This window comes from Apteryx rowi, unplaced genomic scaffold, assembly GCF_003343035.1.
Source record: "Apteryx rowi isolate R43461 unplaced genomic scaffold, aptRow1 scaffold_46, whole genome shotgun sequence".
NCBI classification, from domain to species: domain Eukaryota; kingdom Metazoa; phylum Chordata; class Aves; order Apterygiformes; family Apterygidae; genus Apteryx; species Apteryx rowi.
The window spans coordinates 710,873-738,854 of record NW_020450716.1 but is presented as its reverse complement, the minus strand read 5'-3'; the positions used below and the strand labels follow the sequence as shown (position 1 = coordinate 738,854).

Sequence of the window (27,982 nt, the reverse complement as noted above, 5' to 3'; positions counted from 1 at the left end):
CCGCCCGGGCCCCGCCTCCCCGCGGGGACGGTTGCGCCTCGCGCCGGAAGCGCGCGAGGAGGGGGCGAGGCGGAAGTGCTGGCGCCGGGCGCTCCCCAGCTCTCCCGCCCCGGCTCTCGCTGCGGCACAAAAGATGGCGGCGAAAACACAGGGCGGGATCCGCCTCAGCGCGGTGAGCGGCGGCCGCGGCGCCCCGGCGCGGCTCCGGCTCCAGCTCCAGCGGGGCGGGGGGAGGGCGGGCAGCGGCGCCCCCGACTGGGCCGTCGCCCCCCGGGGAGCGGGGACGGGGGGCCTGTGTGGGGTCAGCGGTGCCGGGGAGCCCCGGGGCGGCCGGGGCGGGTAGGGGGGAGCGAGGCGCCCGGTGGGTGGCTCTGGGGAGGGGGAAGCCGTTGCGGCTGCTCGCAGGGCTCGTCGCTTTTTGGTAATAAAAGCGGGAAGCTGAGGAGGGAGCGAAGTCTGCCCAGACCGGAGGAGATGCGTTGTCTCTCTAGGAATAAAAAGTTGTGGGCGAAGCGTTGCAGACATCGGGCTGCCGAGCCCTTCGCCTCCTACCGTCAAGATAAACAAGCACCCCTCGTTACCCTAAACTTTTCTCGCTTTTGCGCCGTTCCCTGTATTCTTCTTGTTAAACCTCTGGCGCGCTGGGTTTTGGTCCGTATAGAGCAGCTGTGGGTACCAAAACCTGTGCAGCGCGCTGGGCGAGCTCTGTCGGTGCTCGGTGCAGCCGGGGAGCGACAGTCGGCCTGGGGAGCCCGGGGGTGGCAGTCACCAGCTCCACCCCACAGCGAGTGGTGGAGGTCATGGGAGCCCTCGCTAATCTACGGCAGCGTTAGCCCAGACGGCTATTCTGTGGATGGGTGTTTTTTTGTTTTGTTCTGCGTGTTTTCGAGGGTTTTTTTGAGGAAGTTCATGGTCTGTTGCAGCGATGTAATTGTGAACAGAATGACCTCTAGTTGGAAGCCTGTGACTTAAAATCTTAACCTCCTTTTGCAAGAAGTCTAATTACATTTTAACGAGGGTGATGAATATGCCTTAAATTAAATCTACAACTGTATTCTGCCTTTCAGTTTCAGTATTGCTGATTATTGTCCTTATGCTCTAGTTGGTCATTTCCTTATTTATGTTAATACAAATAAAGGAGTGTTAAAACTGCTCCTTCATTTTTTTTTTTAATACATCATTACTGAAAGAATCTGGATGTTTTTTAAAGGCCTTTCTGGCTTTTCTTCTGTATGTCTCTAAGTCACATTTATAGTTAAAAGTACCCTGGTTCAGAACCATACTACTTATTTTAAAACTTGGAATAGAATAGTGGAAAGAAGCTGGATCATTACAGTAAGTAATTTCTCAAACATTTGAGTGAAAAATGTATGCTAGTGTATTTTCAGAACTGCTAGCTGCCATCATCACAGAGGTTAGCTATAAATGTTATGTACTTTAAAGTTCAGGAATTACACTTTCATTTGTGGACTGTAATTCTCATAGGTGTTTTAGCTCCACAGTTTCTCTGAAATAATGTATTAAGAGAAGTGCTCTGCTCACTCTCTAGATAGCACAATACTTTTGGTTTTGTTTTTAATTCATTAGTCTTTAATGCATTAGTAGTTTTCTGGAGGGGAAAAAACATATAAGCATTAATATCTGCATTTGCCAAAAGCTCTGTAACAGCAGTCAGACTAAAGTGTTTAAAACTGATCTCAAGTCAAAATCATTTTGGCAAGCTGACTTCCAACAGATGAGAAATCTAAACWAAACTTGGTGCAATTGGTAACTTTATGAATTATTTTTAGGATGCAGTTTGTTTTTTTATTTTTAAGTCAGTAGTCATAATTGAAAAATTACACTCAGTCTGTTTGCAGTCAAAGCCATGYTTTTTGTAGGTTTCCAATAAAGAAATGAAGCAGCTGATACAGTGTTCTAACGGGTCATCTTCTACAGTGAAGAAGGCTCTGCTTTCTAGAGAAGAACAGATACTGATGGCCCCAATCTCTTCTGTCAGCAGCTGTTCTTTGGAAATATGTTGGGTTTCACCAAATAATTTCCATTAGATTCAGAAGTATATATGAACAGCACAGGTAGTTTGAACAGGCCTGGTAACTAATTCCCACCCTTACATTTGTTTCCTTCTGTTGCTTGGGTAAATTTTTGCTCAGTTGCATGAGACAGATGAGGGAACTGATGCATGTTAAAATTAAGATTTAAAAAAATAATTTGGATCAGCTCCCTGATGTTGTTCATTACGCAGTCATGTAACAGTACTAGCATGACTGGCAGAGAGGAGGAAAGAGGAGTGTATCAAGAAACAAGCAGCCAGATGGGATTGTCARTACTTAAGCTGGCACTGTCACTGCCACTGAAAAAAATGCTGGCAAGATTGTGGCCTAAGAACAGAAAAGGTGGAAGAACAAGGACTGTGGCAGGGTTTGGAGGAGAAGGAAGGCAGAGAGAGAAGCAACTGGAGGAGAATGGCAGTGGGATCTTCCCCCAAGAAAACACAAGCTTCTTTATTCCTAAATATTTGCTGGTTATAATTGTAGGAAATGTTTCCCTTAGTGTTGCTGAGTCTTTTAACAATATAAACTATACATTTAGTTTGAAGGAAGGGGGAGATTAGTTGTATCCTCAAAAGGGGTTTTGCTGGACTTGGTCTCCAGAGGAAAAAATTAAACTGCTAACCAAAACCCATGAACTAATAAAATACACTAGGGCCAGTGAATAAAGCAACTGGATTTGGATTGTCTAAACTACAGTCATGCTAACATACTAAAAAGGGATCGCTCACCTTGGGGTTAGCTCTTTCTTATATTATCTATTTTCTTACTGTATCAGTCATGAACTGCACTTGTTCATGAATTAACTAAAGCATAGTTTGAGGAAATGAAGGGGACAACATTGGCTTAAAAAATTCCTGACAAAATAGAGTTTCCCCTCAGTTGTGCTGACAGCTGGGTATGCCCTGAAGCAAACTAGGGAGCTAATGGCTTTAAGCCACTCTTCTGCAGTTTTTAAATCTTGCTTGAATGCTGTTTTGTGTCCTTGTTTCACAGCTTTACATTAGCAAATGTTCCTATGTGCTGTGAGGAAGACTTCCCAGTGAACTTTTGTATGGGATATTAGCCTTTTGCTGAGGGAGGTATTACAGCCAAGAATCAATTTCTTATAATTTCCCTGTTCCAGTATATAACTTCTAATTTCATGTAACTATTCCCAGGTTTCCACAGCTGTATGCACCACCCTTCAGCCTTTTCAAAACCTTACCATTTGAAATGTGGATCCAGAAAGATCAACATGATTCTCATGTTTGTTTATAGAAGAGGGTGTTTCTTTAAGATACTGTTCCTTTCAATGTTAGTCACTAGTATGCAGCAATGAAATGAAGGATGGAGAAGCATTGGATTACATAGGTAACACATGAAGACATCTGCTTACTATGCCCATATACACTTGGCTTCACAGAAAAAAGAACACTTATCCATGATTTTTTCAGTGTTGGTGGCACTGAGTTTTTTTCCTTCACTGGCATTGCTTGGTCAGAGAAGGTTCACAACTTCATGAATCCGTGCCTTTTCAAAACTACCCTCAAGACTCTTTCCTAAGACCATATTACTAAGGTTGCAGTGCCAGTAGTAACTCCGGAGTGCCCAGTCTGCCTTTTGTACAACTGAAGTCTTTCACTGGCTAGCAGCAAAGAACTCTTTTAGCAGTGGGTTGAACAGGTGTTGAATGCTTGAATGTCTATCTCTTGGGGGTTTTTTTCCCTTAAGTGTTAGTACTATGTTAAGACAAGGCTGGATTTTGGATGGGGAAAAAAATCCAGTTGTTTCTTGCAAATTTGATCATCAGGCTTAGAAAGCAAAGGGGCAAATGCTGTCAGCATTGTGAAAGGTTGAAGTGGAATGAACGCTCCAATACAGACAAGATCTTAAGATCTGCTGAGCTGCTGTATGGTGGAGGAAGAAATTGAAAGTTCTTTTTAACCATGTGTCACAGAGTGGTGTGGTTTCCAGTAATTGGCTTGATGTCTTTTTCTTCTTGGATTCTGAATTATTTGTAAATAACTGGTATGAATTTGGAAGGAACATTGCGACTTGAGCAGATTCAGTTTGCCAGATTTTATGAAATTGCAGTCTTTAAAAACAGATAGTAATGAAGAACGTAGTGTATAGTCATACTTGTTCTGTGGATTAATATAGGGGTTAAATTATGACCTGAACATGTGTCCTGTGGTCTTATGACCTTAGAATCAGGATGCGTTTTCTGGACAGCTTAGACTGATCTAAACTAGGATTCTTGCTGCCTTACTCTCACTGTGATACCTTGCCCACTGCACTTGATTTGCTTGTAACATTATTMCTTTTCTCTGATAAATGGACTCAGAGACATGAAGTGATTGCTTGTTTTTATTTAGACCTTACTATGAAAGCATTTGTCAGTATAGTTCTGTAAAATTTGATATGTGTGTGTACATGCAGCATTTTTTAGTATTTTCTGATTTTATATATAATATGTATTATATTATGTTTTCTGATATAACTACACTGTACATGAACTATTTCCAGTATTGCCATGTATTCGTAGGTATTGCCTTTTATGCCATCAATGTAACTGTGCTAGCAAGGTTTAAGTATATGTGCAGTGGGTTTCTGTTAAAAGCCCTGTAAAAGTATAATTATAGATATGCTCGGGGTAACGCAAATCCAACTATATCAGTTTCAGCAAATAAACTTCCCCAGAAGTTGCACTGACAAATCCTTGCGTTATATGGATGCTTATTTCTGATTTTCCTAGTCTCTTTATTTATTATAAATAAATTTATTTATTACTTGGGAATGCTTTTGTCACTGGCGTCTAAGATGTGTCCCATAAACAGGTATTTTATTTTGCAAGTTGTCATCTAATCCTAGTAGTGGCTGTGTTCCTCTAGTTACATGTGATCATCAGTGAGGATAAAATGTATGAGCCTGAACTGCCAAAGGCACAAACCACTAGTTGAGATAATCTGACAGGTGCCTATAATGGGTGATTTTGATCAATATGAGCAAAAGGAACCATAACATTAGACAGGAAGCCACTGACTATATTAGGTGCCAGTCACTTTTTCAGATTAAATCTCATACTCATGGTTTGAGATGTATATTTTTAACATTTGAGAGCTCGTGTTTCTGCTACTAGATTTGAAATATGGCTGTGATATCTTTCTGTGATCTCTAGCATTAGTATGTAGCAATAGTTCCTTATATTTCTGTAAAGATAAGGAAGAGTCTCTTTGATAGGATGACTGTATAACCCATGTTCAGAACAAAGTATGATACTAGGCTGAGTTCTTTATTGCTCTTTTGTCTTAAATATTTATAGAATTTTCCCTTTAAAAGTGGTCAGTTGTCAGTATGCCAGTACCTAACAGTAGATTTAATTATAGCCTTTTGATAACTTTGTATAAAGTAGCTTCATTGAACGTTACTTTGTTTAATGAACTGTTTTCTGGCTTGTCATGGTTGACGAGCACAAACTAATGCTGTTATTTCTGTTTTATTTCAGCTTTGTCCAAAGTTCTTGCACACCAACTCTACCAGTCATACCTGGCCTTTCAGTGCAGTTGCAGAACTTATAGGTATGTAGATCAGTAGTTTGCTTGAGTACTTGATGGTAATGCTTCTTTTTCTGTTTTAATAATGCTTTTCCTTCAGGTAAAGGAAGGAGTCGATCCTGTTGTTACTATTAAAATTCTTACCAAATCTTTTTTTTGATACAGTCAAGCAGATTGACTTTATTCTTTCTTGACAGCATACATACTTCCTGATATCTGTTGTAGGAGGCTTTCCAGGATTTGCTGGTTTCTTTTTATTGAGTTTATTAAGGATTGCCAAATCCAGAGGACTGTAGGATCAAGTGAATTCCTCCTCTCCTAGTCCACCAGATGGAAGCCTGCTGCTTTTTGCTATTCCCAAGTCCAGCCAGCATTAAGGACAACTATGAATTCCAAGGATCCACGTGCACTTCTACAAATAATACAGACACAGCTGGCCACAAACCAATTAGCATAGACTGGAAGACAGTAACTTTGCAAGCACCTAGATAAACACAAACAGCTCTCAAAACATGAACAGCCCAAAAGACCTAATTCTATTCTTGCTTGCTGGCTAACCAGGGTTGAAGTTTGCTAGTGGAGCATATACATACCCTCACTCACTTAACTTGCATGCGTACTCATCTTTTTGTGTGTTTCACCGAGACTTTGAGTCTTCTAGTACCTGTGTCCAGATCATGGGTTTTTTATCAGTCTCTGGCCCAGACCTTGGATCTTTTCAGATTCTGGTTTCCTCCTATTTGCTGTCTTTTCGGACTTGGAGTTTGCTAGTCGAACGAATGCATGCAGACACACATGCAGAATAGAGATCATACCCSCACAGGAAGTGTTTAGAAATACAGTTCTATAAGAATATACAAAAAACTGCGGTCATCAGGCACAGGGCCCAACCATACTAGCATACTGGTCAGCAGCCAGCTTGCACGCTGTTGACCCATGCTATTCCCCCCTCCATTGTCCCATGCTTTTTCCTCTCCCATCCACCTTCACCTTTCCATTTCCCTCACTTTGATCCTTCCTTGAAACACCCCACAGTAAGTTTTGCACGTTGTCACAGTACCCCTCAAACATCCTATTTGCTCTTTCTGTGAGAACTGCTGTTAAAACCTGTGATAATCTTATTTTGTTCTTTTGGGTTACAGAGTTTGTGATTGAATGTCTTCAAGGTTACACTTGAGTCTTTCCTCTTAGTGGTTTCTTAATGATCATCAGTGCCTTAACAGTTCTGGTCTTTGTTATCATCTCTGACATCTGTTTTTTATTAGGGTTTATTTATCTGTTTAATTTATTACCACATATTTATTTTCTTGCTTTTTATATTGAATAGTCATTAACTGGATATCCTCACAGAGTTGCTCGTTTTCTGAGTTATAGAATGATTAGTATACTTTCTCTAGCTGGTTCCTCAAACTAAGGGTGTGGTTTGGAAAAAACCTTGTTGATACTACTGCTCTGTTACCRCTTCATTTCTGTATCTTTTTCACCTAAATTTCCTGGCCCTGTGGAATCAAAATTCTAGATTTTGCAGAACGGTCTGGGATGGGCAATTTTTTTTGGCTTGGGTTTCTTGGTTATTTTTTAGAGTGTCTCAAAGTTGATTACCCAAAGTGGTACAGTATTTCAAATCTGATTTCTCGATTAAAAAGGCTCACAGCAGGCAAGATATTTTTGCAGCCATATATATTTGTGATGTGCCATTATCTATACTGTGGACAATAACCTAGCCACTTGAGAGCAGTCAGAAGAAATGTTTGAGTGGCTGTGAGAAAGTGAGTGTGGCAGCAGCCGCTTGGAAGTAAGGAAATGAAAGTAGAAACCCCTCTAGGTTTCGTTTTCTGTTCTCATGTTTGAACCAGTCATCACAACCTCAGTTTTTGGCTGTAGATTGCTATCATCTCTAATAGCTGGAAAATTTTGTGTTGTTTTTAGGCAAGGTTTGCCTGCTTATGATGCAGCTGTTTCATCTTAATGTTTTACTTCAGTGCTGTCAATTATAAAAAAGATAGGATTTTAGGAGACTTACTTTTTAGCACATTTATTAAAAACTATGGATTTTTTTGTTTCTGTGTAAAAGCTGACTAATAGTCTATGACTAACTGGAGAAATTTCTCTCTCTCACAGCACAAAATTTCTCCAGTTATGTTGGCATAGCTGATTGAGAAGCTGAAAAATGGCTTCAATTTTTGAGCTTGTTCAGATCACCACATAACTGTTCAGGGCCAAAGGCTTTGCGCAAGTGCAAAATTGAGAGCTCATGATTAGAGAAATAGTTAAGCTGCCATGTTCGCCAAAGAAACATATGGGCAAGCATAGCATCATAACAAAGTTAGGAACAACTATTCCATATAGCTGTACAGTAGTAGTGTTGCAAGACTAAAAATAAGTAGATTGATTATTTGTGTGTTCCTGATAGGGCCCTGTTCTGTGCTGCATATGCATTTAAATAACTTTGTAAAATTTGCTATCTGGCATCTTCGCTGGAATTAAGCATTTTAAAATATGTTCACACTTAAACTGCTAAATTTGGGAGTTTTAGTATCCTACTCTTACTCTTGATTTTTTTTTTTCTTTTTAGATAATGCTTATGATCCAGATGTGAGTGCTAAACAGATATGGATAGACAAAACAGTGATAAATGGCAACATATGCTTGACGTTCACCGATAACGGAAATGGTATGAACTCAGAGAAGCTGCACAAAATGCTMAGGTGGATAACTTTTTTCAATATTTTTTTTCTTATAAAGGTTCCAGCTTCTAGTTCTGTGTGTTATTGCTCAGCCTATTCCTTTTTCTCTTATATAATCTACTAATGTTGTTCATAAACTTAGCACTTCTGAAGGTGAGTGATGACTCAAATCTATAATAAGCAGATGCTAGAAAAACTTTGATACAGCTTTGTCAGTGTATTTTATCCCCTAATTTCATTTTATCCTTCCTATCAACATTCCCATTTAACTTGCTGTGCAGTGGTTGTGCTGTGTAAACTTTCTGTAGTGCCCTTTAGAGGAGCTAAGAAGAATTAATTTTTTTTTTCCAGGCTTGCTTTAGTTTAAGTTAGTGAGCCAGAGGTGAAGGGATATTCAGTTTAAACCCTTAGCAGTATTGAAAATAGAAGTTGTTGTGAAAAAGTTAGGGGACTAATAATTTTATTGAAGTGGATTGTCTTTTTACCTTTTGAATATTCTAAAGGGTTTGAATTGATCTATATGCAGCTTTCATTTCTACAGTTAGCTAAGAGGTTGCTGTTGCGTTGCTCTTCTAGTATGATATGGATTCCTCTGCCTCCAGATAAATCTCTGGGTTTAAACTTGAGCAAGCTTGAATTCAATCTGTTATTTTCTTCTGTAAGATAACATAATTAATAGCTTGCATGCTAAATTCCATGTACGACTACCTGTTTTTCTTTGAACGTAACGTCTAGTTACTAATGGCAAATGCGTAGATCATGCATTTTCCAGCAAATAGAAGGAAAAAAAAAAAAAGAAAAAAGCTAAGGGCCTTTTCTCAGTATTTATTGTGAAGCCTAAGGATAACTATTACAGTCCTTTAAGAATGCTTATTGCATAATTCCGTACAGATGATATTTTTAATCTATACTTAAAAATTAAAGTAAATATCACTTAACTCTCATGATGTGTTTTTAGCAATATTATACTTGTAATTCTCAGGATTTGTCTAACTGTACATTGTTTAATTGTACAATAGTCACTGATTTCTAAAAGAAGAGATTGACTCAATCTGTTTAAGTCTATTTTGATATCAGTCTTGTGTGTCTTTTGGTTTTCTGTTTTTATGGGACTTTTTGCACTCTTCCAATATTTTCTTATGTTTCAGCTTTGGCTTCAGTGAGAAATCTGTAATGAATGGCCGTGTTCCAGTGGGATTGTATGGAAATGGGTTTAAATCAGGGTCCATGCGCCTCGGAAAAGATGCAATAGTCTTCACTAAGAATGGAGAAACTATGAGTGTGGGCCTGTTGTCGCAGACTTTCCTTGAGGTCACAAAGGCAGAACATGTCATGGTTCCTATAGTGACATTCAGCAACCAGCATATCCTTTTGACAATTTCTGAGTGAAAGGTTATGTGTATACATGCAAAGTTTGGATATTAAGCTCCTTAAAGAAAATCTCCTTGTCTAGTCTTACAGGTTCTCTAGTGTTATTGTAAAATGGGAGAAAGACCATAGTTTGTTAAAACCCCTAAGTTTGTAGGAGCTGGGAGAGCCCATGAGGAGTACAGGATACTGTTGCAGAAGTTTACCCATCTTTTGAAAGCTTACTTCGCTAGAAGTTACTCTCTTTAACGTGATGCTTACGACAGATAAGTGATCCAGCAGAATCCAAAAACAGCCTGAAGGCCATCTTAACACATTCTTTATTTTCTACTGAAGAGAAATTACTGGCAGAGCTAGATGCTATAATGGGGAAAARGGGAACAAGAATTATCATTTGGAATCTTAGAAGGTAAGATGAAGCCCAGGCTCTCATAGCTCTCATTTAGGTTGTGTTATCTGATCTGCATATGCAAATATACAAGGTTTTGGTAGAATAAGTCCACAAGACTGCAGGGAGCAAGCTGTAACTGGGAAATTACAGAATCAAGCTCATATGACAGTAGGACTGTCATATGGTATGAGAAGTGTTGCTAATCTCTCAAGTAAAACAGTCTAAGGCAAAGCAGCAGGAAGGAGAATGTCAAAGACTTTGCTTTGGTAAGATACTGTTACTTTTGCCAAAAGGAAAATTAAAATAGATGAATTAGAAATGGGTTACCTTGGACCTATGTGGAAATTATGAAGCCAAAATTCAAACAAAAATGTTTGTATGTACAGTGAAACATGACTGGCTTTTTAACTTTGAATCAGCAGTATCCTACTAGAGAGACCTGGACCTTTCTAAGTTAGTATCCAACTTCTTAACTGTTTGCCATAAAATAAATAGAAACCAAAGTAAATATATGCAGTTGTCTTTATCTGCTTGTCTTCATGGGATTTTTTCAGGAGTAAAGATTTCCAGCCTTTTTCTGGCTTGGAATTGCTTGCTGCTGGTTGGTGTGGCTTTTTTGTTTGATTAGTTGGTTGGTGGGGTTTGTTTGTTTGTTTGGGTTTTTTTTTTTAACAGCTGTTGCTGTAACAGTGGCAGCTGTGTGTCCTCATTTCCCATCTATTTTCCCTTCCCTTCCTTCCCCTTTTTGCATGGCTGCTGCTGCCTCGCTAGCAGAACGTGGCTGATGGTCTGCCTGGAAAAGCTTTGGCCTGCCTCTAACAGTGATGGAGCTAATTGGTTGGGAACATGTTCTCAAGTGTTTGGTGTACTGTAGTTTTAGATACTTGACATAACAAGGTATCCATAGAAAGTGATTTTTAAACTGTTTCATGGCCCAGTAGAGTTGTCAGGAAGCTAGCTTGTTTGGGGGATTTATCCTTTTTTTTTCCCTCCTCCTCCTGATGGGCAAGAATAAACCTTTTGCCTGATAAAGCTGAAGGAGATTTCTTTTGTCTTGTAACTTTTAATCTGTGCTCATCCCAGGGTTGTTCTTCTCTTTCATTCTTTCCAGTATTAGAGGACCTGAATCAAACACTTCTAGCTTAGTAGATTTTAATACAAGATAGCAAAGTGTAATCAGCACTCCAGTATTGCTAATTCTGGTTGTCCCCCTGCTGCCTACTCCATAAGAAAAACTTTGCCTCCTTTATACTTCGAAAGCTAATTTGCATTTTCCAGATAACCATTTATCAATGAGCATTTTAGCCCTATGCATCACTTCACTGCACAAGCGAAAGAAAATACATGAAGTCATTGRATTTGGCAGGATAACTTTGAGGTTCTGAATTCTGGTGTGTATTCACAGAAAGCTGTGGGAGAGAACGTTTTTGAGGGGKTTTTGTTGTTTTTAATATGTTGCAATTGAATCTACTTTTGAAAATTCAACAGAACTGTTTCAGTTTTTAATGACTTTATTCCTGGAATATTTGTGCCAAATGTGATATACCTGAATGTTGTGCAGAGCCACTGCCAGTATTCTGCAAAGTGTATATCAGACAGAGGGGCTGCAGCTAAATAGAAGAAACCATCTGGTGAGCAGTGCAGTAAGAATTTGTGACATRTTACTGAGTTAGAAAGTTGTAGTGTGTGTGGCTTTTACAACAGTAAGAATCTTAGGAAGATAATTTGCTGTGTTCAGAAACATTGCATTTAGAAGGAACATATGCACCTTAGGCCATCCAGCTTTTAAAGGTGATACTGACTGCTTTTATTAGGGAACTGTGGCCTATTTAGAATTAAGTTAGAATTTATGAATGTCTTATCTGCTGTCACATCTCTTGTATTCCTCAGATATCAAAAAGAAACCAGTGAATATGTTGATTTGAGTTTTAGCAAATCTGTGAGAAAAACACAGTGTGACTCAAAGGAATTCCCTTTCTCCTGCATCTTTGATGTCCTTTGGGTGCTCCTCAATATCTTTCTAGGGTTAGTTTTGTAATTAATGTTTTTTAACTTTATTTCTTAGAGATAAAAATGAAAAAACAGAGTTTGACTTTGACAAGGATAAATACGACATCAGAATTCCAGAAGACTTAGATGAAACAGGAAAAAGAGGCTATAAAAAACAAGAGAGAATGGACCAGGTTGTTCCAGAAAGTGACTACTCATTACGAGTATGTATATCATTTTCAATTTTTTTTTCTTTTTTAATGAAGCTGGGAAGTATTTGGTTTTGTTTTAGCATAATGTACTATATGACAGAAGTATTGATGAAGAGAAGAAACTGGAGGGCAAAACTTTCATGTCAGGGCAATATGTCAACATTAATTTTAAGAAAAATTGAAGGTGGAGTGTATTTGTGGACTTGCATAAACTTTTCATGTCTGTTCAGAAGAAAATTAGTGTTTCTGTGTGGTCTTGCAAATAACTTTTGCTGTTAAATGTAGACATCACTATCCTCTATGGAGCAAGATGGAAATGCAGTGAATAACTTCAAAAATGAAACAGGTGTGTGTATGATTGTAAAGCAAAGTAAACATTCCATGGTAGTACAGGTATAAATGCATATAGTACTGATGTTATGCTCATGTGGGTCTTTAAAACAGACAGCTTTTGGCTGGCAAAATGTCCTTTCTAGGTTTTAAAAAGAGGTCAAGGAAGCAACTACTTTGAAGATATGCACACAGAAAAGCCTTGGCCATGTCTGTAGGCTAGTTGTTATGACCATTGTCTTCACTACTGATCTGTCATCATTGAAGGCTTCTTTTGTAAGCAGCTGCTTCTGGAATGACTACGTGTTGTGGACACTTTTTCTGGATGATATTCAAAAGTATTGTTCTAGTTGAACTAAAACTTGCAATTATCCTAAGGCTCGTTAGAGTCATAAATCTACTTCAAATATTAGAAGCTGTAAATATGATAATTGAAATGCAAATTAAAATTTATAGAATATTTGACACATTTATAAGAAGATTGCATAGGTTGACAATGCAGCAGTTTGCAACAAACTTTTGCTTTTGTTTCTTGTTTTTAAGCTCTCAGTAGGGGATAGGAAGAGAGACTTRTGTATCTAAGGGAGAAAATACTTTTTTTTTAAGTAATTGGAGAAAACACAACAAACTTCTCAAACTTGCAAGTGTGATTGAGAGCTCTTTTAATGGTAAAACTGCATCTTCAGACACCTGATTAATTTGTTACAGTCATGAAAGTCATCCTTCCATTGATATTCATTTAATTTATAATATTATTAAGTTTATGCATGCTTTCATTTCCTGTTTTTACTGGATGTGAGTCAAAAAAACCTGAACCATTTTACAAAATTTTAATTAAAATCGGCGTTTGTCTTCCTAAACGTGTGTATTATAAACTATTCATATCTTGTTTGTTTGTTTGTTTGAATAATAGAAGTTACTATATATTTTGTAGGCTTACTGCAGTATTTTGTATCTGAAGCCAAGAATGCAGATTATTCTACGAGGACAAAAAGTGAAAACGCAGCTGGTTTCCAAAAGCCTTGCATTCATTGAGCGCGATATATATAGGCCAAAATTTTTGAACGTATCCTTTGCTAATATTGCACACTGAATTGAATGACATGACTTTGTATGTAAGCTGTCTGGATTCTGCTGGGTATGTCGCAGTTATCCTTATGTGATTTTTGTAATGAGATATAAAAGGAATTATCTCAGTATAAAAAGCATTTTGAGACCCAGTTCAGAGTGAATGAGTTTTTTGTATTACCTGTGATTAACCAGATTTTTCCTTAACATCTAGAAACAGGCTAAAACAGTAAGAATTACTTTTGGATTTAACTGCAGAAACAAAGACCACTATGGAATAATGATGTACCATAAAAACAGACTTATCAAAGCTTATGAAAGAGTTGGCTGTCAGTTAAAGGTAGGAACTTAAAGCTGAAAAATATTTTCGCGTCTTTAGAAAGCGTTGTCATTCACATGGTRATAAAAAATAAAAGAAAACTAGGATGTTGATGTTGCTTCTATAAAACTATCCTTTTTTCTAGTTTGTGTAACAACTAAAAGTTGCTTTAAATTGTATGGAGTTGTTTAATACTTATTTTTTGATACCAAGTTTGATGCACAAAATGCAGGCATGAGCATATCTTTTAGAGCAAAAAGAGGGGTGGAGGGTTTTTTTCATTTTGGAGGATTTTCTTGAGAGCTTCTTTTTGGAGACAAGAATCATAGGCCAGAAGATTGTTTCTGTTTAGGGTATATAGTTTGTAATCACTTCTGACAAACTCTTACAGTTTTAGTATAGAATTTACATTTTTTTTCTAATAAATTTTAATTTCTTACAGGCAAACAACATGGGCGTTGGTGTAGTTGGGATTATTGAATGCAACTTCCTAAAACCAACTCATAACAAACAAGATTTTGATTATACAAATGAATACAGGTGAATGTGTATTTTATGTAGATTTCATATTGAATAGTGTTTTTCACTGTGAAATATCTGACCGTGAAGATTTTTTTTTTTTTTTTTGGTAAGTAGTAATCATTAATGCTTAACATTCTGTCATTAAACTGCCTGCCTGCGTTCTCATTAGGGGTAGGATGTTTATATCTCTACTTGTCATGCTGCGTTGACTGTGCAGTCAGTGAAGCTAGGGTATGATGCGTATCCTTTTGAAGTAGGTGCCTTTGAAAGTGATCAGATTCATTCTGCCTTTCACTGATTGTAGAATGAGCCTGGAATAACTTGCTGAGATGTGGATCTTTGTGTGGCAGATGTTTAAAATTTTTAGAGATGAATTCCACACTATTAATTTTTTTTCATAACTTTTTGTTTAATCTGAGTTCTTAGAAAAGCTTTTTTGAACACTTTGGAACACTTTTTTCAATGTCTCTCCTAACCCTGGGCTTGAATGTCCTGAAGTCCTCTGCTACCTGATGCAGCATTTAAAATACCAGACAACCTCAAAGCAGCTGAGATTTGGGGCATAGCTTGGTTCCAGTCATTATTTCTAACTCAGTGTTGCCACTTCTTCACATATTTGCACCATCCTATCAGTCAGTATCTGATGCAGTATTTTGTGTAGTTACACTGAACCAGATGGAGGATCTATCCTGACTTGAAAAGTAATCAGAGAAAATTATTTTTAAGCCTGGTGAATCTCAGTCTGATAGCCTGTTTRTGCTCCTCTGCTGTGAACTAGTTGTGCTGGCACTAGGAAGGGAGACATTTGGGGGAATGAAAAGTTAGAGGGGATGAGTTACCTAAGCAGTTTTCTATTGGAGGTGTAAAACTTCTTTAGGGAAGATCTGGATGCAGACTTTGAGAACAGTTCCCCTCTGTGTTTTTTATCTTTTGTCTCATGACAACCAGGCCACTTTCTGTTTTCTCTGCTGTTTGTTTTCAGTGTGGACTTGTAAGTTTTGAGTATTGACTTGCAAACATAGGTGGGGTAAACTTTGGCAGGAGGAGTCATTACCTCTTCAAGCTGTATGTTCTGCCCTTCAGCTGGTGGTTTTTTTTGCCAAGGATAGCTGCACTGCCCAGGAAGCTTCTTCTGAACTGCTGATTTATGTGCAGCTTTGCATGTAAATGTAACCCAGGAGATGGCATCAGAGAGCTGTAATAAGTCAAGCTGTTAATTGCCACAGTTGAGGAGCTGTAGCAGTATAAGTCTGGTCATTCCTGCTGTTGGAACAGCAGCCCTCAGCRGAGGAGCAAGCCTGATAGCTAGGAACAGAACTGCTGCAGGCCACTGCAGTTCAATCTGCCTGTATCTTTAAATAGTACCTACAGTCCACAGCTTAGTGTGTGCATCTGTGCAGTGGTACTGCCAGCTTTAAGTAGCACCTATGTTTCTGCCACAGTTGTGCTGTCAGAGCTGTGAATCAGAAAACATGGTAAAGCAGATTAGGGAGTCAGTCTAACTGAAAAACAGTTCTTGTTGCGTTACTTTTTCAATGAAAGTGTTCCCTAAGCTATTTCCTGCACGGCTGCACTAATGGTTCCCTTGGCAGAGGGTAGGAATGAGGAATGCTGTAGATAGTCATTTGTGTTATCCAGCCTTTACGCTGTGTTCCCACAGGCTGGCACAGTAAGCATTGAATGCTTTATTTGTTTCTTTTTAAAAACACTTATAATGTGGGCATAGAAATACTATACTTGAAAGATCTTTTTACAAAGGTCTTTCTACAAAGAACACTGCAGGATTTCAAAAAGATACTTTCCCAGCCCAACACAGAAACTTGAAACTACTGCTGTAATTTCATGATCGCTTTAAGCTGACCTGCCTCCCTCTCCTCTCTAAAGAGAGAAATGATCTAATCCATGCTTTGGTCTTCATTTCTGCCCTTGTTTTACTTCTTTGTTCTGGAACCAAAATTCATGACCTGGGTCGGGAGGTGATCTAGATTAAAACTCTCTCTAGGCCAGGTTAGTTCACTACACAAACACTTGTGCTAGTTCGTGGGGTGGGGTGGGTGGTGGAATGAGCCAGAAAGGGTAGGACTGAGTTTCAGGTTCTGGTTACACCGCCAGTTCACTCTGATGTAACCTCAGCATGTGGACAAGAGGCAGACCTGCTCTTACCTCACCTGTGCTGCTTGTTCTTCTCATACCCCCGTCTCTGCTGTGTGCCAGTTCTAGTATTCATGCAGCTGCATGATGAGCCCTACTCAGGAAACTAATCCAGCTAAAAATTAATCTAGGGGAAGACTGGTCTGCTCCTTTTAGCAGCACATAGACTAACACTACCTTAGCATGATCATATGATTGCAACCTTAGTGTAGTATTGCCAGTATGCATATGTCAGCTTACAACAGGCATGAGCCTACAGTTAAAGGTTGTACACAGACATCAGTCAAATATTCAGTTAGGTACTGGCTTGGCAGAAGCTGTTATGAACCTGTTTTCTATAATTGAACTTGACCCGGTGAATCAGCTTCAGGGTTTGCACAGTGCATTCACAGTCCTGGGTCAGGCACTCTTGACCTTAGTTTAAAAAAGCATGCACTTTTATGTTCCCCAAGTCATGTTGCTAGTAACTTCTTTGCTGAAAAAACATGACTTCCCACAATTCCTTCCTTCTAGGGTTTTCTAAAAGCAAAAAGCATACTGTTGTGCAAATATATATATATATTTTTTTTAGACTTACAATAGCAGCACTAGGAGAAAAGCTTAATGATTACTGGAATGAAATGAAAACAAAGAAAAATGAAGAATATCCTTTAGCTTTGCCTGTTGAGGAGATACAGTAAGTATCATTTTTTTAAATAGAAGAACAACTTTAAATAGTGTTATTACTGTTGTACACTAGATCATGAAAATAAGCTTCTCATGTGAAAGTTCTGATATTTTTTCCATTACAGAAAACAGCCTGATCAGACATGGGTGCAATGTGATGCATGTCTGAAATGGCGGAAGCTACCAGATGGAATAGAGCATTTGCCAGAGAAGTGGTACTGCTCACTGAACCCTGACCCACAATTCCGGTAAAATTAATTTGGATAAATTTCTAAATATTGCTTTTAATTTGTATTTGATCACTTGATGTAAGCACATATGTTGTGCTCTTTGTTGCTTTTTTTCCGCCCTTAAATCAGGAATTGTAATGTGCCAGAAGAACCTGAAGACGATGACTTAATACATCCTACTTATGAGAAAACTTATAAAAAAAAGTAAGTACTTGAGATTTTCTTGCAAATTTGTCTACACTGGAAACTGAACATGAAAATTAAACTCTCCTTCCTCTCATCTATGATAAGGTTGCAACCCTTCTGGTACTATATCCAGTCACAAAATAGTACCCTGAAGTCCAGACCTGACCATAGCAGTAAACAGATGAATAGGATTGTTCTTTTCTCTGTTATTAGCGTGTTGACATTCCAGAAATTTTTCAAGTTTATCTCTGTAACTAATGCCCTTTTGCTTTCCTAGATCAATATTAGGAAAGTCATAGCTAAAGGGGCCTCTATCATTTAATAACTAGTAAGGAGAACAATGCAAGCAGTTGATGTTCAGGTACAGTTCTCAGAGAGGCAGTATTCAAACCAGTAAGGGATATGAGGATAGTTTGGGATGTTACAGAGAAGCAAGTTACCAGACCTGTTAGGAACCCTTGTCTAGGTAACGTATATTTTCAAGGCCTGTGTGGAAAAAGCTGAATACCTTCAGACGTTTAAATAAGAGTGAGAGGATTCTTAGCTAAGGTAACTGGAAAGAGACTGACTTGGACAATTTTACCTAAATGCTGGTTCACATGTTAGCACTTTTTTTTTTTATTGCAATTTTTTAATGAATCTAAGTCTGAGTCTGTAGTTAAGCTAACTGTAAGCTATACCGACTCACACGTGGAAATTTTCAGCCAAGGAACCATAATATATTTATTAGAAYTTTATTGTGTCTAGGTAAGATGAAGACTACTGTGTTTGCTTTTAGATTTAAGTGAGGTTGGTTAGTTTGTATGATGAATTAGCATTTTGAATTTAACCTTTTTTTTCTTGCTACTGTGCAGAGACAGGGAAAAACTGAAGAGACGACTGGAGTACAGCCAACAGGTAACTCTCCTGAAGTTGATAGGAAACTCACTTTGGTAGCAGAGTTGTTCTTGCTGACAATGGTACTAGACAGTTTGTTCAAATAGTCCAGGCTTTGAGTTACAATTTTCTTCAGCTAATGGTCAACTGAGTTGATCCACAGCCTGTTTTGTTTTGACTGTTGTACAGGTTATGCTTACTACTAGTAAACCAAAAACCCCACATCTTTGCTGCCTGATGGTGGAAAATGCACCAGTGCCTCCTATATAGTACTGAAGAAAAAGTGTAAAGGAACCAAAGGCCCCAGAGGAGGCAAAATAGTACTAGAAAATGTGTCAGTCAGATATCTGTTCTTATGGCATGACATCTAATTGCTGAAGGTGGATTTGTTGTAGAGAGAGATGTAAAATTATCCTTAAAAAAGAAAAAAAAAAGAGGGTGAGGAGAATTTTGTAGAGCTGTTCTTTGAGAGCTTGTTTGGCAAGGAGGCCCTCAGATTCTCCTGAAGTAAAGATGCAAGTCAAAATGGTTTTGTTAAGAGAATGTGTGGATTGTAATTCAGAATCACATTTCCTAAGTGTGATATAGCTTAAGTTGCTGTCAGAATAAATTGTTAACATCAGATCACTCCATTTCTGGAGAAAAGGGTTTGCACATGTTGTTTTAATCTATATACTTCATTTGTATTCATTTTTCTGCCATTAATTTTATAGAAAAGTAGAAAAGTCATTTGTAAAAGGTAAGAAGTGTTCATTTTGGACAAACTGAATTAGGTGTGAGCAGCTTTGACAAAAGAGATGGTTATCCCATATTTTAGGCATGATAGACTTCACAAACATAGAGATACAGAACAGCTTGAGAAAAGCTCTTCCCCAGGTTCTACATGGTACTTAAAATTATCTAGTTCTGGAGAAAGGCTTGTAAGATCAGAAAGCTGCTTTCTCGCAGCAATAAAACTATGTGGGGAGGTGTGTGCAGCTGGGGTACAGCACTCTTAAGTCTCTGAGAAATCTGCCAGAAGTCAATAATTATGGTACACAACTTGCTGCTTTCTAATATTTTGCATGAATTTTTGGTGTATGTCTTAAGCCAACATGGAGAGGATGTATCAAAGAAATAGTTGACACACATCAGTAGTCCTTTTTGTGACGATTAAGCTAATAAGACTGGGGTTTGCAGCAAGGAGTCCAGTCGGTTCTTTTTTTATTGAAAAAATTTTGAGACAGGAGTTCAGGATGAGATTGGTATGTGGAGAATCCTCACAGCATACAGCAGAAATGTCAGCCATAATTCTAAGTATTTTCAGATAATTGGCAGAGCTATTTAAACCTGTTCTGAAGTATTTACTAATATGTGTCTTTTTTTTCATTCTTAACTAATTTTGTCTTACAGCTCTGTAATGAAATGTTTTTAAAAACACCTGTTTCTTCAAGTAAAGACTTTAAAACATTCTCAGCTGTGAGTGGAAAGGAAGCTGTTCCAAGATCATTTTTACCAGAAACATCAAATGCTTCTGTCAAAAGACCTCTACTTGTTTCAAATAGATCAGTATCTTCATCTGATTCTGATAACAGGTTAGTAAACCTGTACAAAATAGACTCCTGTTTATCTCTAGAATTAATAATTTGCTAATGAAAAGTATGATGTTGGATGTAGGCCCATCTTCAGGCTGTAGCTGCCATAATCGAAATGTCACTTTTGGTAGTATAGGAGCACGTCAGTTAATGGTATCTAGAAACCCTGTGAAATGCTAAAGTGAATGTAGCAAAAAATACTGTGTACTGTCAAGAAAATTTAATGGGTTTGTCTAAGTTTAGGAAGAGACTGTACTGTGTTAACTTCACTCTGTAGTATGTTTTCCTCGACCTCTATTACAGGTAAACTTTTTCTTAGAGCTGATGTTGAGTCTGTTTCAAAATAACGTGTTAAAGTAATAACCTAGTGTGTGGATGTCAGCCACTGTTTTTACAGGAAAGGTATTTACTCTGACTGCTGATCTTAAGATATTATGCAGGGAGGCATCSCATTCTAGTTGCTGAGTGTTAGTTTTGAATAGTGATTATAAAAAAACAACATAGTTTGAAACAAATGACTTTACAGTACTTGAGCAAATACAATAATCAGTTTAATATTTTTCTCCTCAGTCTTAAACGGAAGACGCAGAGTYGTTTGACATCTGTGTCTTTAAAGACACCTCGGGTAAATGACAAAACATTCAATAGCCACACTGATGATGACGATGATGATGATGAAGATGTCATCATTTTAGAGGAGAGCAGTACTCCAAAGCCTTCAGCAGATTCTGATGTTCCTGTAGTAAAAACTGAATGTATTAATCTGGATCAGGAAGGGAAGCAGAAAGAAAACTGCAGTGTCAGAGAACCTTGTAGTGCAACTGCTTCAGAATCAAAAAGTGAACAGTTAACTTCAGCGACACAGACTGAGCTCCCAAAATTAGTTGTTAAAAAGGAAGAGGTGGAAGACAATATGGATATTCAAGTGCCCAGGTCAGAAATAGAAACAAAACAGCACAACGTAAAAGATGTTTCTGAGACATCTGCAGATGTCGGAAATGCCTTGAGTGAACTGAAAAATCAGCTGCAATTAGTAAACAAAGAAAAAGAAACATACCAAAACAAGTGTGAAGTATTAACCAATCAAGTGGAAACACTGGAACAGAGGATATTAGAAATGAGTAATAAGTATGTGAAAAAAGAAATGTGCCATCAGTCAACTGAGACAATTTCTTCATTTGTAGAAGAAAACGTTCATGAGAGAAGTTTGGCAGAAATGACCATTCTCTATGGACAGGCCTTAGAAGAAATAGCAAAACTAAAGGAACAGTGCAGTACTCTGCAGAACTTAAAAACTGAATGCATTAAGTGTGCTGACAGTGAAAATAAGAGTGAGGTAGATGAAATTGCTGTGCAGCTGGATGATGTTTTCAGGCAACTGGACAAATGCAGCATTGAGAGAGACAGATATAAAAGTGAGGTATGTTTGTCAAAACAGTGATATGCTTCAAATTAACAAAAATGAAGTTTCTCTTTTGATATGTACGTTTCATAGCAGTTCTAGTACATGACGTATCATATAGTTAAATTTGGTCCATTAACTAATCAAGGCACCTAAAAGGGGGAGGGATTACTAAATTTGCCTAGAAACTTTTTTTTTGCTTCCATAGATAGAAATAAGCTAACTTGAGACAGACTTCAACTGATTCAGGCTTAGAGCGAGCACACATACAGTGGTTCAGCTGACAGCTGGTTATTTTAAAGCAGTTTGACTGTGTTGCCATATCTTAAAGAAAATAGCATGTTGAAAATTTAAGTTAATTAACTTTGTAAATTAAGTTAATTAAAATTAAATGGTTTAAATTTTTATGTCACTTTTATTTTAATTACCACAATTTGATTTGATGTATAAAATTATTTTTATTTACTTGCCAGATTGAACTGCTAGAAGTGGAAAAAAATCAACTTGCCTGTCAATGTGAAGAACTCAAAGCAGAAGTTGCACAGTTAAAAGCTTCAATTCCACAAGCGGTAGCACATGCAAATGATTCTACAACCAGTAATGTAGAAGATTCAGTAAATTTTTCTGATGGAGAAAGGTATCGCTTTTGTTCTTTCTAGACTATTTCAAGCAAGATTTTGGCTGTCTAATTGTATCTGAAAAACCTTGACAAAGGTCATGTGTGATAATTATATAATAAAATGTGGTGCTTGGAATTCTTTTCTACTGCCTTTTCTGACCCCCAAATCAGTAATATCCATGCTTCATCTTTTTATAAAAAGTTTTTTTTTTTATGATCTAGGTATCTGTGCGATCAGGATTGGCCATTACATAATAGAATGCCATACTGGCATTTCTTAGAATATCAAAAATGTTATACAATGATTTTTAGACATGACCTGCAGAACAGGGAGAGGAAGGAGGAAGAAAAGAGGGTGATCATTAGCTTATTCTGTGTAGGTGAACTTCATTTTTGCATTGTATTTTTCTTGCTTGACAACTAGTACTCTATTGAAAAGAGTTTTTCGTTTTTTATAACTGATTTGACCTTTCCTGTAAGCACATGTGACTGCTGACCAATCCTTTGAAACTAGGTTGTGTTCAGAGTATATCTTTGAACTAAATGAGTGTTTAAACTTACAAATTGAGTGCTTGTTGCTCCTGCTTAATAGAAATACCAAACACAGAAGTATACACACAAGATGAAAGCAGGGGTGGGCTACTGAGGAGGAATATAAAGACACTGCTGGGGCATGTAGGATGCAACTGAAAGCCAGAGCTCAACTGGAGTTAAAACTAGCAAGGATTGTGAAGGGCAACCAGAAGGGCTTCAGTAAGCACAGCAGAAGCAAAAGCAAGACTAAGAAAAATGTGGTCCTGCTGCTCATTGGGCAGGAGGCATAGTGACAAAGGACAGGGAAATGACTGAGGTACTCATTATCTTCTTTACCTTGCTTTTTACTGGTACTATTTGCCCTCTGGCCTCACAGGTCCCTGAGCCTGTTGGTAGTCTGAGGGAGTGAAGCATTACCTGCAGGAAGACTGAGTTTAGGGACCATTTAAGCAAACTGGAACATGCACAAGTCCATGGGACCAGATGAGATGCATCAGAGGCAGCTGGCCAAGTTAGTGGCAAGTTGGCCTCGCAGTGACACCTTTTAAAGGTCATGGCAAGCAATTGAGATTCCTGGTGCCTGGAAAAAGGCAGCATAATGCCCATTTTCAAGAAGAATAAAAAGGAAGATCTTACATACAGGCTGTTCAGTGTAACCTCAGGCCCTGGGAAGACCATGGAGCAAATGCACTTGGAAGCGGTGTCCAGCCACATGATGGACAAGAAGGTGACTAGAAACAACTTGCATGAGTTCATCAAGGGCAAATTGTGCCTTTCCAGCCTGATTGCCTTCTACAATGGGATGACAGGCTCTGTGGATAAGGGGAGAGCAGACCTTCATTTTAACAAAGCCTTCAACATGGCCTGCCATAGTGTCCTTATAGCCAAATTGGTGASGTATGGTTTGGATAGGTGGGCTGGAAAACTGGCTGAACTGCTGAGCATAAATGGTTCTGATCAGTAATATAAAGTCCAGCCAGTTCTTAGTGACACCTGTGAGGGATCAATATTGGGGCCAATACTGGTTAACACCTTTATTAATGACCTAGATGATGGGGTAAGGTGAACTCAGTAAGTTCATGATGATACCAAATTGGAAGGAGCTGTTGGTGCGCTGAAGGGTAGAGTTGCTATTGAGACAAGCTGGAGAAATGGGCTGAAAGAAACCTCATGGAAATTAAACAAAGGCAACAACAGAGTTCTGCACCTGGGTTGGAAATACCCCATGCAGCTGTGCAGGCTGGAGGCAGCTCAGCGGACAACAGCTTTGCAGGAAGAGGGCCTGTGGGTGCTCTATTAGGCACTTGTGAGACCAAATAYGGAGTAGCATGCCCAGTTTGGGGCTCCCTGATGTAAGAAAGACATTGGCCTACTGGAGCAAGTTCAGTGGAGGGCTGCCAACATGGAGAGGGGGTGGAGCACATGATGTACAATGGGAAGCTGAGGGACATAGTCTTAAGAAGAGAAGGCTGAAAGATCTGAACTCTTATTGTTGGCTTCAGCTGCCTAATGGGAGGGTGTAGATAGAGCCAGACTTTTCTCATGAGCACAGTAGAGATTCTATTTAGATGTAATAGGGAAAAAGTGTTCGCAGTGAGGGTAGTCAAGCCCTGGAACGGAGGCCCAGAGAGATTGTGGCATCTCCATCTGTGGAAATTTTCAGAACACAACAAGGTCCTAAGCAACCTCATCTAAGATAGCCCTGCTCTGAACATGTGTTGAGGGYGATGGGGGGAATTGACAGGATGATCTCCAGAGACCCCTTTCAATCTAATTCATTCTGTGATTCAATCTCCCCTTCATCTGCCAGCATTTCATCTTCTCTTTAAGGCTTCTGGCATGTGTGTCCTAAAAGAATTGGCAAATACATCCATTACTTGTGATGGAGGCTACCCACAAATCTTATTGGGATATGATGGCACTGTGAAGATTGACTGCTGCAGGTTATAAGGGGAATGACGGTGGAAGGAAATACTCAAGAAGGGATGGATGATTTAGAAGCAATTTGACCAGGAAGAAGACAGAGCAGTGGAACCAGGAAAGAAAGCAAAACGAAGAGAAATATTAGTATTATCCCTGTGCTGTAACTCCTACCTTACTTGCTCTTTATATTTTTCAAGCTTTTGGACAAACTCCTGCCTTCCAGCTGGTCCTTTTTTCTCTTCTTTTGTTCCCACAGGTGGTGTTAGTTGTGCTTCTAAATGTGTAAAAGCACCAGTGTTTAACATTGTTTTGAGAAATAAAGAGGTGATGTGGGATAAAGAATTGTGCCAATGCTTGTTTGCTAACTTAAATAGAAGTTTTCAAAAAAATATTTCTAATCCATGTTGAGGAAAGGAGAATTCAGTTTAGCTCTTAGTATTTGTTTGAAACTAAGGAAATATAAACCTTCAAAATTAAAACCTGAGAGGTTCAGCTATGAAAAACTGGTGGATCTTGAAGTTATCTCACAGCAGCTTTAACTGCATCACTTTTGTTGATTTATGTAAGTCATGTACAGAGCCTTTCCAGTATGGAAAATAAATCCAACTTCGTAAATAAGCTTTCAGTTATTCTGTATTTGAACATAAAACTTTATCTGCATCTAAACATACCTAATTATTTCTTTGCAGCCTGAAACTACGCTCCCTTCGAGTGAATGTTGGACAACTTTTGGCTACAATCATGCCTGATCTAGACTTGCAGCAAGTAAATTATGATATTGATGTAGTAGATGAAATTTTAGGACAAGTTGTGGAACAAATGCATGAAATCAGTAGTACTTAATACTTTAAGATATTAGTAGACTCCTACTTGATCTTCCATTATAACCTTAGTGTAAGTTCCAAATTGTAAATATTGCCTCTTCACTTTATATATTTGACACCACTTGATCAATAAGTGTATATACTCTATATGTTTAGATGTCCCCACAGATGCAGTGGGTGTTAAATCTTAACTTCCTCTTAAAGAAACACTGTTAATATTGACTAACCCCTGATGTACTTAATTAAGGATTTTGCTTTTAAAAATGTATTTGTAATTAAATTTGCAAATATTTTTATTATTAGGGATCTTAATACTTTTCTACAGAAGCCTTTTGGTTGACTTTTGATCTTATATAAGCATTAATACTTGCAATTATTTCCTCCTCCAGAATCTAAGCAGTAGAATATGTTTAAAAAAAAAAAACAAAAAAAACACCTTCCTTGATTTCCTTCTCAGAACAAACCTCAATAGTGTTATTGTAAACTACAATATTGTTTCCTTGCTATTGACAATGTTGTTGTATGTTGCATTAATGGGACAGAAATATAACTAGCAGATGAAAATTTTGGCCATATTTCTAATGTGTTGTACTACCAAAAAAAGAAAAATTCTTTAAGGGCTCTATCCTGAGAATTGATGATCTCTGACTTCCTTTGGAGTTTTTGGAAGTCACAGATGATTGTTGTCACACAAGAGCATTATCTGTACATAGTTTTGCAGCATAAACAAATTAACGGAATGTGCCTGGGATATTTCAGCCTCTTCAGTGTTGGGAACCACATGCCTGTTTGTCCTGCCCTTGCTGCTTGGTTGTTGTTTTCTAGGTCTAAGTACCTGCCTCTGTATAAGTGCAATCAGAATGATGTCCAGTTCTACCCTGTAATTCCCATTTGAACACAGCAATGCTCATTCACAAGTCCAAATACGTACCTGTACATGGGCTCAATGGTCTGTTTCCGCACGCTACCTTATGGGCTGCTCCCCACTTTCTTCCAAGGCAATGGCAGCTGGTGGAATGGAAGTCATCCTGGTGGCCCATTGGAGAGAATGTGTTGGGGTGACATATCCAAAGCTAGGTAGGATTCCTGGGGGACCTCTGCTCTGCCTTGAAACACTGCTTCTCGAGACCTAAAGCCCTTTTTTCAGGAAGGCCCAGTGCTGAACAGAGTTGGCATAGAGGTTCTGTCACTTATACAAATGCTTAGGAGGGATTTGTTATATGTTCTCCAAAAACAAATTGTTGCAGTATTAAATGCAGTCTGGGGTCTTTCAAGCTGAGATGAGATGGTGCTGACGTTGGTCTCAGAAATTAACCTTCCCATCAGAATGCACCAATGCTGCGTATGAATGTCAGAGACTACCAAATTCTGGATTAATTACTTAGAAGTACTTTGAAAAGGAGGCATGTTTTCTTATCTGTGGTGTTAATGACTAAGGAGTGAGCTAAAGCTGAAAATGTTCAAATCCAACTTGTTTATGCTTTCTTAAAGTTTAGACATCTTTTATTATAGACAAAATAGATGAGTCCATTTTTCCATTTTTTTCCAATCAGTTTCACTGCAATTCTTAAGCCACTAGTTGTATGCTCTAATGTTTACACAAAAACTTTTTGAAAGAAATGGTACTAAGAGCAAATGTTAAAGTGGTGACAGTATTCTCCTCAGCCAGTTGCATGTTTTTCCTTTGAAATCAGCAGGAATGAGAAGAGCGGTGGCAAAGACAACATATCCACCTTTTATCTGTGATGGTATTCGCAAACAGTAATACATGCAAACAGTGATCAAGAAACATGAAGAATGATTCTTGTTTTTTAAAAAGTTTTTTTTTTTTTAATCATGAAACAACCTTCAACATGTTCATTCCTGGGAAGTGTTTCTCTCTTTTCTTTTTTTTTTTTTAATATATTTATATATATATATAAAGGCAACACTTTGGGCTTTTGCACTGTTACTGTCCTGATTTAATTAGATTGAGTTCCTTTTAGTTGTATTTCATTCACTTTCTTTCAATGGAGGCTATTTCAATTTTAAGATTCTGTCTATTCTAATATTATGCCAATAAGGATAATACAATACTGTTGTGCTTTATAATGGCTAAATTGAATGTTTGATTTTGAAGAGGTGGCTGTAATATAACTGTTTGTATGACTTTTAAAAAGTTTATATTTTCCATTTATTGGTATGTAGTTTTTCAATTTATTATTATTTATTATGTTTCATCAGATTCTGTAGTTGAATTTATTATAGATGACTGGCAAAATATAGCATATGTCTATATTGAAAATGGAAAATTTACACTGTACATTTACACTTTGAAGAACAGTGGACTAATGGAAATGGTTTTTATTTACTTGTTAAAATGTATTTTTTGTAAAAAAAAAATAAAAATTATATATATCTGAGTTTGCTGGATCAAAACTTGTATGTGATCAAATGCAATGTTTTTGTTTCTAAATAAATGCTATGCAGAATGGCTAATATTTCTGGCTTATTTTAAATGTTCAGCCTTATAAAACACTTGACT

General features: G+C 38.0%; 1 protein-coding gene across 3 annotated transcripts; it reads left to right on the top strand.

The window, feature by feature from the left end:
- The first annotated feature begins 41 nt into the window (after window positions 1-41).
- MORC3 (MORC family CW-type zinc finger 3) lies at window positions 42-27,938 on the top strand. 3 transcript variants are annotated; one of them, XM_026077625.1, is made up of 17 exons: window positions 43-172; window positions 5,539-5,611; window positions 8,163-8,295; window positions 9,423-9,637; window positions 9,904-10,051; window positions 12,099-12,246; window positions 13,499-13,630; window positions 13,853-13,972; window positions 14,394-14,491; window positions 17,196-17,300; window positions 17,416-17,538; window positions 17,650-17,724; window positions 18,561-18,603; window positions 19,975-20,156; window positions 20,727-21,576; window positions 22,032-22,195; window positions 25,324-27,938. In XM_026077625.1, the coding sequence occupies exons 1-17, from the start codon at window positions 134-136 to the stop codon at window positions 25,475-25,477; spliced, it is 2,802 nt and encodes a 933-aa protein (XP_025933410.1). In that variant the 5' UTR covers window positions 43-133; the 3' UTR covers window positions 25,478-27,938. The 3 variants fall into 3 exon arrangements, with proteins under 3 accessions (XP_025933411.1, XP_025933410.1, XP_025933412.1); XM_026077626.1 differs by lacking the exon at window positions 17,196-17,300 and having other exon boundaries at window positions 42-172; window positions 25,324-25,657; XM_026077627.1 differs by lacking the exons at window positions 43-172; window positions 5,539-5,611 and having other exon boundaries at window positions 8,174-8,261; window positions 25,324-25,657.
- Window positions 27,939-27,982: the final 44 nt, after the last annotated feature.